At 50.7% G+C, this 12,911-nt stretch overlaps 1 protein-coding gene across 1 annotated transcript in view; it reads right to left on the reverse strand.

Annotated features, from left to right (window-relative positions):
• LOC146352701 (uncharacterized) overlaps nt 1–12,666 on the reverse strand; it is a 28,633-nt gene extending 15,967 nt beyond the window's left edge. The window contains exons 1-5 of the mRNA XM_084829680.1: nt 12,570–12,666; nt 8,120–8,194; nt 7,666–7,731; nt 7,009–7,172; nt 6,340–6,432 (exon numbers count right to left, since the gene is read on the reverse strand). Coding sequence (XP_084685806.1) covers nt 6,340–6,432; nt 7,009–7,172; nt 7,666–7,731; nt 8,120–8,194; nt 12,570–12,594 — 423 coding nt within the window. The 5' untranslated portion in view covers nt 12,595–12,666. The remainder of the gene's footprint in view (nt 1–6,339; nt 6,433–7,008; nt 7,173–7,665; nt 7,732–8,119; nt 8,195–12,569) is intronic.
• Nucleotides 12,667–12,911: the final 245 nt, after the last annotated feature.

A 12,911-nucleotide genomic window follows, 5' to 3' on the forward strand; every position in this document is an offset into this window, starting at 1 on the left:
CAGTTTCATCTCAACAGACAGGTGATGTCTTTTTACATTTCTCTCTGATTTGAGCAATTTGCGACCACATCTGTTTCATTTAAAGTTTTCTAGCCATAAGGTAGCAGATGTTTTATTGCCTTGTGGGGGGGAATACATATGATTTTAAAGAAACTAACAATGAACTCTATGTATGCAAGCTCAGGACTAAGCACTATTGAGCACAATAGCACTTTCTCCCAGGTAATAGTGTGTGTAGAATTGCAATCCTATACCCACTTACCTGGGAGTAGGCCTCACTGAAATCAGTGGGACTTACTTCTGAATAGACATGCATGGAATTGCACAAAGAGGCTTTCTGGATTTGATGGATATCTAGCAAGCTATTTTTTTTCTTTGTATCCTGAGATGCTACTCATGTTTTCAGTTGATGTTGTTTTGTGCAGGGTTCTGAAGTTTTAATTTGAAGGGATTCTCTTGTTCTTTCTGGATTTTTTAAATTAGAGTTATTATCTGATCAGATGTCCTCTAATTATTGCCTTCAAGGTGTTCTGCATTATGGCTAGACACATGTCAGCTGGCTGGAAACCTGACCAGGAACCTGACTAAGCGCTGATCTACATTTCGCCCACCATCGCAACGAAGTCGGGGTCCTGTTGGGTGAAACGCACTCGCATTAAAACGTGATTATCCACACTCACCCTGTTTCCCCGTTGCAGGACTTCCTCGAATGCGTGAGCACGGTTTTATACTCCGCCGCCGTACTGTTTCCCTGCTCTCTAGCAAGGTGGCTCTCATTGGAGGAACGGCAAATCCTCACATCTCAGCCAATACCCCGCCCACCATCCCTCTCTTCCCCCTCCCTCTGTGTTTTTCTGCGGTCGGTCAAGGGAAACCCCACCACGCCTGCGTCACTTCTGATAGATTTTGATAATTTGCACACTCTTTCTGGACACATTGTATCCTTCTTTGGATCACAATTCTGCTAGAAGTCATGCCTTGAGAAATGCCCACGTATTATTGGCTGCTTTCTGTCTCTGCAAATGCCCTCATGTGCGCTCTTAAGGCACTGATTGCTCTTGACCAGCTGGCATCCCAGTGCAGGAGGTCTCGGGTCCAGATACTGCGATGGTACCGTCAGCGCCGTCTGAACATGGCTTCATGGATGCAACAAAACATGGTCACCCTCATGCAGATCATGCATTTTCTCCCCATCCTGAGGGTTTTCCAGAGGTACTGGGTACGGCCAAGCAGGCAGGACTGGTGGGAGAGGCTTGTTCTGAAGGTCTGGAATGACGAAAGATGGATCCAGCACTTCAGGATGTCTCGTCGCAGCTTTTTTCAAGTTGTGGCCAAGGTGTCCCCATTATTGAGGAGATGTTCAACCCAAATGCGTGCAGCGATCCCAGGGGAGAAGAGGGTGGCCATCGCAATTTGAAAGCTCGCCAATCCCTTCTTGTACAAGACTGCGGCAGAGCAGTTCGGCGTTGGGAAATCCACGGTTGCAGAAATTTTTGTGGAGGTCTGCCTTGCTCTGGAACATGTTTTACTACGGAGAATGGTGACCCATTCGAATGGCGACATGGACACGGTGAGTGCAGGTCGTGCGGGTGGGGCGCGGCTTTTGGGGGACGAGGGAGCATCTTTGAAGATTCGAATCTTTGAAGAAGCAATGCTCCGTTGAGTAAAACTGTGTGGAAGTCGGCTTTCTGCCCATGCGGCAACCACAATATGCTCTGTGGAGAATTTTACAAATAGTAATACACGAACGGTGACGATTGTCCTCCTGGGTGTGTGTATGCGTATGTTTTCGTGCATCCTGGGTTGCAGGATGCAACCATGGAACGTGTTGCGGGGTGCTTTGTGGGTGACGGGGCTTGTCCGGGCAAGTGTTCATGGAGATGGGGCTACAAGCAGGATGCATCATTTGCTTGGCAACAGACAGGCATCCTTTTGCTGCTTCTTACTAACTAGGCTTTCCCCTCTCTTTCCAGGCAATGCTTGGCTTCTCCGCCCTAGGGTTCCCTGGAGCGTTCGTGGCTTGCGACAGGACACATTTGTCCATAGTCTCCCCGATCAGACAGGGTGGCGAATTTATTAATAGGAAGCAGTACTACTCCATGCTTCTACAAGGCACGACGGACCATGCTGGACATTTCATCAATGTAGAAATCGGATGGAGCGGGAGAAATCACGATGCCTACATGTCTATTTATTTATTTCATTTCTATACCACCCAATAGCCGAAGCTCTCTGGGCGGTTCACAAAAATTAAATCCAAACAACACACAATAAAACAATTTAAAATATACAGAACATTAAAACCACAATATAACAATACAACCACAATAAAACCTAGCAGCAGTGCAAGAGTTTAAAATACAGATTTAAAACAGCAAAGATAAAAATTTAGAATGCTAAAATGCCTGGGAAAATAAAAAGGTCTTCACCTGGCGCCGAAAGGAATACAATGTAGGCGCCAGGCGAACCTCACTAGGGAGCTCATTCCAGAGCCGGGGTGCCACAGCAGAAAAAGCCCTCCTCCTAGTAGCCGCCAGCCTCACTTCCTTTGGCAGGGTCTCACGGAGAAGGGCTGCTGCTGATGATCTTAAGGTCCGGGCAGGCACATATGGGAGGAGGCGATCCTTCAGGTAACCTGGCCCCAAGTCATTAAGGGCTTTGAATGTTAACACCAGCACTTTGAATCGGGCCCGGAAATGGACTGGCAGCCAGTGCAGCTGGAAAAGTACTGGCGTAATATGAGCTCGCAGGCCAGTCCCTGTTAACAATCTTGCTGCCCTATTTTGGACTAGCTGAAGTTTCCGGACCGTTTTCAAAGGCAGCCCCACGTATAACACATTGCAGTAATCCAGACGAGAAGTTATCAGAGCATGGATAACTGTAGCAAGGCTATCTCTGTCCAGATCAGGGCGTAGTTGGTATACCAGCCTAAGCTGATAAAAAGTGCTCCGTGCCACTGAGTTCACCTGTGCCTCAAGTGACAGTTCTGGATCCAAGAGCACCCCCAAACTACGAACCTGATCCTTTAGGGGGAGTGCAACCCCCTCCAGACCAGGTTGAATATCACCAAGCCGGGCAGACGAACCACCCACTAACAGTACCTCCGTCTTGTCTGGATTGAGTTTCAGTTTATTAGCCCTCATCCAGTCCATTACCGTGCCCAGGCACTGATTCAGGACAGTCACTGCCTCACCTGGTTTTGATGTAAAAGAGAGGTAGAGCTGGGTGTCATCTGCATATTGATGGCACCTCAGCCCACACCTCCGGATAACCTCCCCCAGTGGTTTCATGTATTTTATTTATTTATTTATTTATTTCATGTAGATTTTATTTCATGTAGATGTTAAACAGCATGGGGGATAAAATAGAGCCCTGTGGAACCCCATGGAACTCCATGTTTCGGAACTCCGTGCTCTGTGAGGCCATGGATGCTGAAGCATTTGTCCCGGGAAACCCGACATGGAGAGTTGGCGGTGTGCTAATTCCCCCGCTGATACTTGCCGACAGAGCTCACCCCATGCGACGTTGGCTGATGAAGCCCTTTGGAGGAAACCTCTCGCCACAGGAGGCTCACTTCAGCCACCACCTCAGCAGAGCCAGAAATGTGGTGGAGCATGCTTTTGGTAGGCTGAAAAGCAGGTGGAGATGTCTCTCTGGATGACTGGAGGTGGCTGAGGAAAACGTTCCCTCAGTGATTTCTACGTGTGTCATCCTACAAAATATCTGTGAGACAAATGGAGAGGCTTTGACAGATGCGTCGGGGGACTATAACCGTGTTGTGTTGGACACATTGGGGCTTCCCTACGTCAATGCCGATAATCTGCATAAGGAACAGGGGGAGGAAGTTTGGAGGGCGCTTTGCGAGTACATGTGGGAGAAGAGGGGACGACTGTGATGAGGGGACATGTCTTGGAAGCCTCTAGGTGCAAGTTCGTGGGGGGGCGGAGTTGTTGATTCCATTTGTACTGTCTTTTCTGCTCGCTCTACATTGCTTGCAGCTATTTTGTGGCGTTGTTGTTACTCTGATTAAAAATGTTTAAAGACCAAGAATGCTGTCTCCAAGCTTCTTTTGGTGGCACCCGCAGGATGCAGCCTTCCCACCCCCTTCTCTTTCCAGATCTTCGAAGAATTGTTTATTTGAAGCTTCATTGACGGGTGGTGCTGCGCCAAAACCACAGCAGCAAAGTACTCTATGGTGTCTGGAGAAATCCCCCGGTGTCATTCGGGTGTCAAAAAACATGGCGTCGCGCAGGCTAGCCTATTGGCAGGACAGCGAGGTGGAGCTCATGCTGCAGCTGCTCCTGCAGGGCCGCTGCGCAGTGCGCGTTATGCGCAGCTCCACAAAGAGCAACAAGGCGGTCTACAGGGCGGTGGCGAGGGGACTCTCACAGGTGGGATTCCCTTGCTCCCCCCTGCAGGCAAGAACCAAGTTCAAGGCCTTAAAGGCCAGGTTCTTCGAGGCTCTGGACCCCCACCCCCCAGGAGCAGAACTGCCCCACTACAGGCTGCTGCATGAGCTGTGGGTCCATGCAGGCCAGCCTAGCTGGATGGAGTAGCGCAGCGCAGGTCAGCCGTGGGTACTTGCGCTGGCAGAAAATTCGTGGGTTAGCCTGTCTCGGTTGTGACACGGGTGGATGTGCAACACCTGCCATTTCAAGAAAAAGGGTGGGTGCTAGCCTACTGCAGGGGAAAGTTTCCTGGGATAAAACAAGGGCCAGCGTCTTTCAGGGCAGAGTGTTTTTCGGCCCCCTTTGCCCATGTTTTGCACTGTAGCCTTCCCAGGGGTGTGTTGGTGGCGCCGCTCGCTCCCCTTCACAACTGTTCCCCCGCCAACTTCCACTGTGACTGGACCACTCAACGAGACATGTAGCGTCTGCTCTTTGCTCTGGGACAGCCAGGCAAGAACTGGACAGACCCTGCAGTGTTGATGTGTGATGAGTGACACAAACCCAGAGCAGCCCTCTCAATGGTTTATTTTTCAGTGAGGCGGACCAATGTCCTACTCTGTGCCATAGAAATGCGCCATGTGAGTACTTGGCCCTCCCAAAGTTGAGTCCATCCCACAACATAGAACACCGCTATGGTGGGTAGCCATGCCCAGGTTTTCTTGCTGGTGGGATCACAGCATGAATGGGGCTTGGCGTATCACGCCACAGGTGGAAACGCGACCTGGACAGTGTGTCACGTAAGAGGATGCATCCACCACCCTGGGAAACAGGTGAAATATTTACTGCCAACCTCTTCCTTCCAGCCATACAAAGAGTGATGGAGGGCCAGCAAGCCGGCAGTTCCTCTGCTCCCGCCGGAGCGGAGCCCTCGTCTTCCAGTGGTGGAGGCAGACCAGGGGATGGAGGCCATGGTGCCCCAGCGGAGGTCTCCGCTGGGCATGCCTCTGCAAGGAAGCATGCGGGTAAGACTGTAGCCAGCTTCTATGACTCTCTTTCTGGGGATGTCCTTTGATGCTAGATATCGCTTTTGAGGCGACAGCCACCCTGGGCTAGCCCCGTGAGTTTGGCCCCTTGAAATTTCAAATGACACCGTACACCCTTATCCAAGAGCTCCACGGTGTGACAGCCCAAGGGGATAGCCCACCAACTTCACCAGCAACTTGGACTGCCAGCCCCATGCCGCAACTCTCCTGTTGCCATTCCTTACAATGGTTCCCATTTCCCCCAGGCCCAAAGTAATGCCAAGCAACAGCCCGCAGTCAACCCTCCCCACCCTCCACATGAGCCAAACTGAACAACCTGGTTGATCTTGGTTTACCTTCTGCGACCACAGGGGCATTGATGCTGGGCACAGCAGGGCAGCACACTCCCAGCCATCCTGGGGCGGCCATTCCGGGGACAAGCACGGATGCGGCGGGGCATGAGCTGTCCACCACCTCTGTTCTCGGGGCCATGCTCCGCTTGGAGGGCACGGTGAAGTGCGGAAGTGGGTATTTTTTGCGGAAGATTTTGGGGGCGGGTAATGTGCCGATGTATGGACAGGGTGGCTAAAGTAGGGATTTCTCCTTTATTTGCAGTGAGCAAGATGGAGAGGCGCATTTCCCGCCTGGAGAAGGAGGCATGTCTTGCAAAGAGGAGTTGTGGGGAGGAAGCTCGGAGGAGGGGAGGGGAAGCATTAAGGGTGTTTTTTCTGTAAAAAAAATTTTCAATAGCACTTAAATCAATTTTCTAAGAATCCCACCTGTGTCATGTCCTGCTTTTTTTATCCCATGGGGCGAGATGTGTTTTCTTTCTGGAAAAACTCACTATTTTAATCACTTGGAACATGGTAGAGAAAAGATTACACTTGTTCTTCAACAGTGATAGAGGTGGGTTCTGTACGCGCAGTCACCTCTCTGGCGAACCACTCCAAGCTACACAGGGTCATCTGCCATCCAGCTTCCAATTCACAGCACTTCCAGGTAGGGGATGTCCTGGGAACTTCCTTGATCGGAAAACACACCATTTCAAACAATAGGAAATTAACATTGAACAAAGACAACACTGCGGAGAACCATTAACAGGGCTTTTTAGGTTGAGCACTGCCAGGGCAATTCTAGGCATTGTCCCGCCCACCGAGGGGAAGCTGAAAACATTCCAGGACCCTCGCTCATGGGGAGAATTGATGTGGGTGTTTGTGCAGCCGCACAGGCCTGATCCGACCACTCCCAGGACACTTGGGTGTTGAGGTTATGGGGGACATAGGCTCCGGGCACTCCTGTGATGATGTGCCTGGAGTCGCCACGTCATGGAGGTGTAGGCTTTGTCGAGGTGGCCTGGACTCGGAGCATGTAGGGATTTGTCTGCGCGGGATGTACTCTGGGTGCTTTTGGATATGTCTATGCCAGGTTTCCTCCCTCCCACGGTGCACCATGCTTTGCCCGGAGTTGTACTTGGGCATTTTATCGAGCATGGCTCTGAGAATCACGGCATGGGCATCTGTGGAGCTGACGAGTGCCCTCCTATCCCTGCTTGCCACCTCATCATCTAGAACGGATCTTCTCACATACTCCCTAAACACCTCCACATCTCTTTCCATGACTGCGAGGACACGATCGTTCTCTGTAGCATGATGCATGATGCGTTCAGCAATGTCGTTGGCTGCTCTATGAGTCTTGCTATTTCTGATCAGTGACAGGCGTGTAGCAGGGGATAAGGTGGCCTGTCTGTTGGTTACTAGATGCTCTGTTAGAGAAATTAGAAATGGTTTAAGTGTGTGTTGCAGTATTGCCTGTGGCGGCAACCAGAAAAAAAGAGCCACGGACAGAAATTACTGGGAAAGCGCCCCTCTCAACATACTTGCATTGGGGGCATTCGTCTGCTGCAGCCCCAGCTCAAACTACGGCCACGTTCGAGGGTCAGTGAATAGATGCTAGTGGTGAATTATAGCGCCTGGTCCCCGGGATGCTCATTCCCTCAGCTTGGCTGTGTGGGCATATATCATTCATTCCCTGTTCTCAGGGAATGGTGTGATTATTCCCTTCTGATACAGTGGAAAAGGCAGAGTCGAATTTGCCTCCTGCAGTGGCCATGAGGAAATCTTCTTGAGATCCAAAAGGAGAGGGGTGGGTGTCGAAACAATGGTGGGGCCCCCAGCCAGCACACCTGTGGCCCAGAGGCTGGAAAATGTCTTCTACAGGGCAGCAGCCCATGGAAGTGCATGCATCCCCTTGCTTACCTGTGTCCTCCAGCTTGTTGCGAGCGCTCCCAGTTGCTCTCTGATCGCTCGCGCATGGCTCCCTACCTGAAATGCGATTGCAGAGATCAACCGTATTACAGTTCCAATCAGCCCCAGAATAGCAATCTTGAGTGTGTGTGTGGCGGAATCCCTCCCTAAATTGAAAATGGCAGAGTGGTAGCACTGTTTGCCCTGGGGAAACATGGGGGGAATGGTGACACCAAAACGGACCGGGAAGTGTGTTGGAAGACAACCCATTTCAATGTTAGACTTGGGGAGTCACGTTACAATGTGAAGCGCAATAGCGTATACGCGGGGGGCGGATGGGGGAACCCACTGAGTTTTCTGCTTGGAACTAGCCCAGTGAGAAGAAGAACATGGAGTGGCCACTGCACTCAGGCCGGTGACTCAAAGAGTTCTGGTCCAAAGTACAAGGTTGTGTGTTGCTACTCACCACTCCCTTCTTCGGGCGGGTCCATGTCCTGTTCTTGGGAGGCCCATTTTCCTTCCTGCACCATGCTGTCATGTCCTGTGAAATGGGAGAAGCGTGTTAGCTCCTGTGTTCTTTGTCACGTAGGCAGGGAAGGAAACAGAGACCCATCAATGTGGTTGCTGCGCTGCTCCCCACACGCCCCCAATCCATCTCCCCAACGCCGCCTGGCATTACTGGGAAATAACAGGGCAGTTCTTTGTTAGGGTTGGAGACAACACGACCCACAAGTATAGGTGGCGCAGTTCTACTTGTAGGGCTATTCCAGGGTCACTTGCAGCAAGGGTATGTACTGATGCGCGACAAGGACATCCAACGCACAGTGTCCAGCTTTAGGGATACAAACCCGGTCCATAACACCCACCAACATCACACCGCTCCATGGGAACATGCTCCCTGTCTTCTGCCGCTGCTCCTGATGGCTCCAAAGAATGCGCTTCCAGAGGCTCGCGATCCGAAGACTCGGCACACAAGGTGCCCCGAGTAATCTGCAAACTTCCAGATACATGCTTCGGACAAATAGTAGCGTCCCCCCGAAGAATCCCGTGTAGCTGCACGTAATACGGGCAGGTCACTGCATTGTTGCCTGACCTGGAGTTGTGGTTCACCACCCTCCTGTAGTCCTGGCACATGGACTTGGTCTTGGAACTGCACTCTATGGTGCTATGCTGGTGGCCCCATGCAGTCATCTCTCTTGAAATCTCCTCAAAGAAGTCCAAGTTCCTGTGGCTGCTCTGCATCTGTTCTTGGATTTTCTGCTCCCCCCAAATGTCCAGCAAGTCCTCTATCTCCACGCGCCTCCATGACACCCCTCTTCCCTTGCTAGTAGATGCCATTTTGGATTGGTGTTGATGGGAGAAGAGGACAGAACAGGTCTATCCACCTGCTCTTCCCTGGACCAAAACGGGTGCAATGTTGGGTTGCAATTATGGGATCTACCGTAGAGGGTCCCGCAACAGTCAGTATCTGAAGAGCCGGATCAAGAAAAGAGGACACCACAGCAAATCTCAGAAGAGGGAGCGGACTACATGGTTGTTTGACGCTACAGTCTCTTTTGTCCTCACAATGCACCCCTGCCGGAAGCAGTGCCCTTGCCCGAGCCACACCGGGATCCAGAGAGGGTGGGGGGCAGGATCCCGCATCTCTCAGCTGTGTGTCTGAATGTGTTCCTTGGTGGTGCCCGGCCCTCCGTATTAGCAGCAGTAGGCTCTCGAGGTGGTGCACAGAACTTGCATTGAGCGTCGCGCCTCCAGAGTGGATCACACAACACGGACACAGCACGGCTTTGCAGCGTTGGCAGAGGAAGGTAAAGCTGTGTGACCTACCGTGATTCACGCGCCAGATCAAACACCACCCCCAGGCATTGTGTGTCCCGATGTGGGCCGTGTCCTTTGAATCCTGAAAAGCAATTCCGCGCAGAAGCATCAGAATGCAAGTCCCCCCTGTTCACTTCCATTCTTTTGCCAACCACAGGCATGCCTCAACGTGCAGGGTGACAGGAGACACGCCGCGACAACGATCATCATCGTTGGGGAATGCTATTCAGAAGGGGGACCAATCACTCGGGCAACACCCCAAGTGGACAACGATAGCCGTTGCTGTGGTTTTGTCCGTGCTACCCAGCAAGGTCGACCTCAGTGAATACCATGGCTCCAGGGACAAGTATCGTGCGGACCCAGGGGCAAACACACAACGTGCGCTGAGTGGGAAATTACTGTGCACAATACCTGGAGAAATTATTTTAGGACCTGCGGCCACCTTGCACAATACATCGAGGAAGTCTCCCCCAAAACACTTTCTGCACGCCGCTGCAACGTGAGCTGCTCCCAGCCTTGAAATGCCCAGACAGCAGGGAAGACAGCCGCGTGAGGAAGAGAGTTTGCAGATAAAGGGGGGGGTGCATTAGGGGGAAGCGGTTGTGTCATGGGGAGAGCAGCAGAAGGGGGGAGTGGGAATACACAGCACCATTACACTAGACACTGAGAAAGGGGGAAGGTGGGTGAATGCACTTACCGTTGGATCGCGGAAGACAGGGAAGCTATAGTGAAACCCTCTAAACTCCGATTCTTCGAAGATAATCTCCAAAAGCAAAAGAAAAAACTAAGGGACGGGGTACGGGAAGGCTAAAGGTGTGTGCTAGAACACGGACTGATGACGAAGCGACACTATCAGTAGCCGGAAGACGAAAGGGCGCCGTTGAGAGCTGTGACTGGACAAAAAGAAAATACGAACACCGCCGTATATGGACAGGCATGGGAGGGGACCACGACTATATATAGTAACGAATGTGGTAACAACAGCACATTTATGGGAAATACTGGAATATCAGGGTGCTGAAAGCGGTAAAGCAGAAGTGGGGAATTCCGTTTCTGATACGAGGCGAGTACTGCGTAGTGTGAAAGATGGGGGATGAAAGCTCTTTGGAAGCGTAAAAAACTGTAAGTGTAGGTCGGCCCTAGGAACACTCCTCTTAGGGAATGAAGATACACTGCAACATTTTGTTGCAGGTCCTACTTGTATCCCTGATTAACAGATGCTGGAGGCCAGCAAAAGGGAGAGGAGACTGTTCCCTTACCCTCTGCTTCTGAGCCTACAGACGCATATTTTTTTAGTGCTGCTGAAAACAGAATGCTGGACTAGGTGGACCTTTGGTCTGTTCTAGCAAGGCTATTTCTTATGTTCTTAACTAATCCTTAGGTAACTATGGCTAGAGGGAAAGCCCCTTATAATCAATCTTTAGGGGCCCAGAGATAGTGATCTATCTTGTCTGATTCACATTTGCTTATGATGTCTGAGGTGTTTGTTTACTTGAACACCACACTTCAGTGGAGAGATAATATCAGCTGATTCACACTTTAGCAGGCTCCTTAACCTGGTAGTTGCAGAGGCTGACTGAGAGCTGGTGAAGCTCCCCCAGTGCTCACGGTTCCCCCAGAAACAACAACATCAGATTCTATGTCTTGGTCCTGATTTTCAGATGACACCCTGGGAACAGACCACATGACTCGAAAGGCAATTGCTCTCCTGCCACAAACCTGGAAGAGTGAAATGATCAGAACCTTCAGACCAAAATGCTAAATCGAGTCTGATGCAGCTCAGTGCTGGCACAACTGCTGTGCACAGAAAGGCCTGGCGATGCATCACAGGAATGTAGGAAGCTGCCTTATACTGAGTCAGACCCTGGGTCCACCCAACCCAGTGTTGTCAGGCAGGATTCATTCCTTGCCCTTCCTTGAGAAGCTGGGGATGGAAGCTGGGATCTTCTGCATGCAAAGTGGGGTCTCTACCATTGAGCCATGGCCCCTCTCGGGCTTTCACTGTGCCTCATTCACAGAATTTTATGGGGTGGATTGGGACAGACACAGTCAGCTTCCTCTCATAACCCTCCCATCTTTTCACAATGTTTCTTCCATCTTTTTTCTTACCACAGAAAATCTATTAAAGGGGATGGAAGAGAATAGCTACTGTGAGGAGTCATCAGGGGTCACTGTACAATCCCCTAGATATTCCTTCTTGCCTAGCAGCAGCAGCCCACCACAGCCAGGGCTGGTTAAACAGAAGAAAGGGGAATCAGAGCAGGGGCTCTTTAAATGGGTCCAGGACTCTGAGGGAAGAGGAGGAGGTGGTGGGGCAGAAAGACTGGATAACAGCCTGAAGACTAGACCTTCAGGGAAGGAGGAAAGGGGAGTGGCAGAAAAGAGCATCTGGAAGGAACAAAAAACAGAAGGTAAAGAAGGGTTTAGGGGGGATAAGAGCAGCCGGGCCTCCTTGAAGGCCAGTATCGTAAAGCAGAGGAGTGGCTGTTAGGAAACACAGGGAAGCCCACTAGTGCAGGCGGCAGCCCACAGGAAAAGGTGGATGAGAAAAGACAGTTCCCCAGTAAGCTCAGAGTCATCCTGACTCTGCAACTGCTTATCAACATGAAGCATCATTATGTAAGCATGTACACAGATCCTACGCTACTGCTCTATGGTCATTCACTCTAGACCCACAGCTGCGCTGTAGACCTTCAACCTGCTCCTGCAGATACTTACCTGTATTGCCCTGAGAGCATCTATCCTGGTCCTGCAGTGACTTACCTCACTCAGTGACCTTTTATCCAGGACACTGCCGCCACTTACGTTATTGCTCCAGAGACTCTGTGCCCTATCATGGAACTACTTACTACAGTTGTGACAGGAGATACTGATCCTGCAGCTACTGATTTAAATGGTCCTGTGCTGTAACAAGAACTAATAAAGTCTATAACTGCTGCATTTTCTTGGTCACCATGATCATTTGGGATGGAAAGAGGACAGAGGATGTGTTTGTGATAGCTACACAATGCCTTCCCATTGTTAGTGCTAGGAGCAGTCTGTCTGGAAGCACCCTCAGACCCATTCATTCCCAGGCATTTCTACCTATCAGATCTTACCAGATGATTTGAGTCTTGCACTCATTTGGATACACCCAAACAACTCATTTGGATACACTGGACATCTGAGTAGATTCGAGGTGGCGGCAGAGATGTCAGGTGGATGTTTGGCTCCAGAGGGTGGCCAGCAGGTGCAGTTGCCAAAAACCTGAGGCCAAAAGGGGCACTGAAGAGAACAGAAAAAGCTGGACCAGTTCTTCCAACAAAAGGCTACACATAGACTGTTATTTATTTAGTATTGTATTTATTTAATAGGTTTTTAGCTGCCTTTCAGGATATCACCCTCCCGAGGCGACTTGCAACATAAGCGATAAACAACAATATACTCAAATTGTAGAGTAT

Source organism: Heloderma suspectum, chromosome 2 (genome assembly GCF_057233095.1).
Source record: "Heloderma suspectum isolate Gila_16-S chromosome 2, 16-S_ref, whole genome shotgun sequence".
In the NCBI taxonomy this organism is placed as follows: domain Eukaryota; kingdom Metazoa; phylum Chordata; class Lepidosauria; order Squamata; family Helodermatidae; genus Heloderma; species Heloderma suspectum.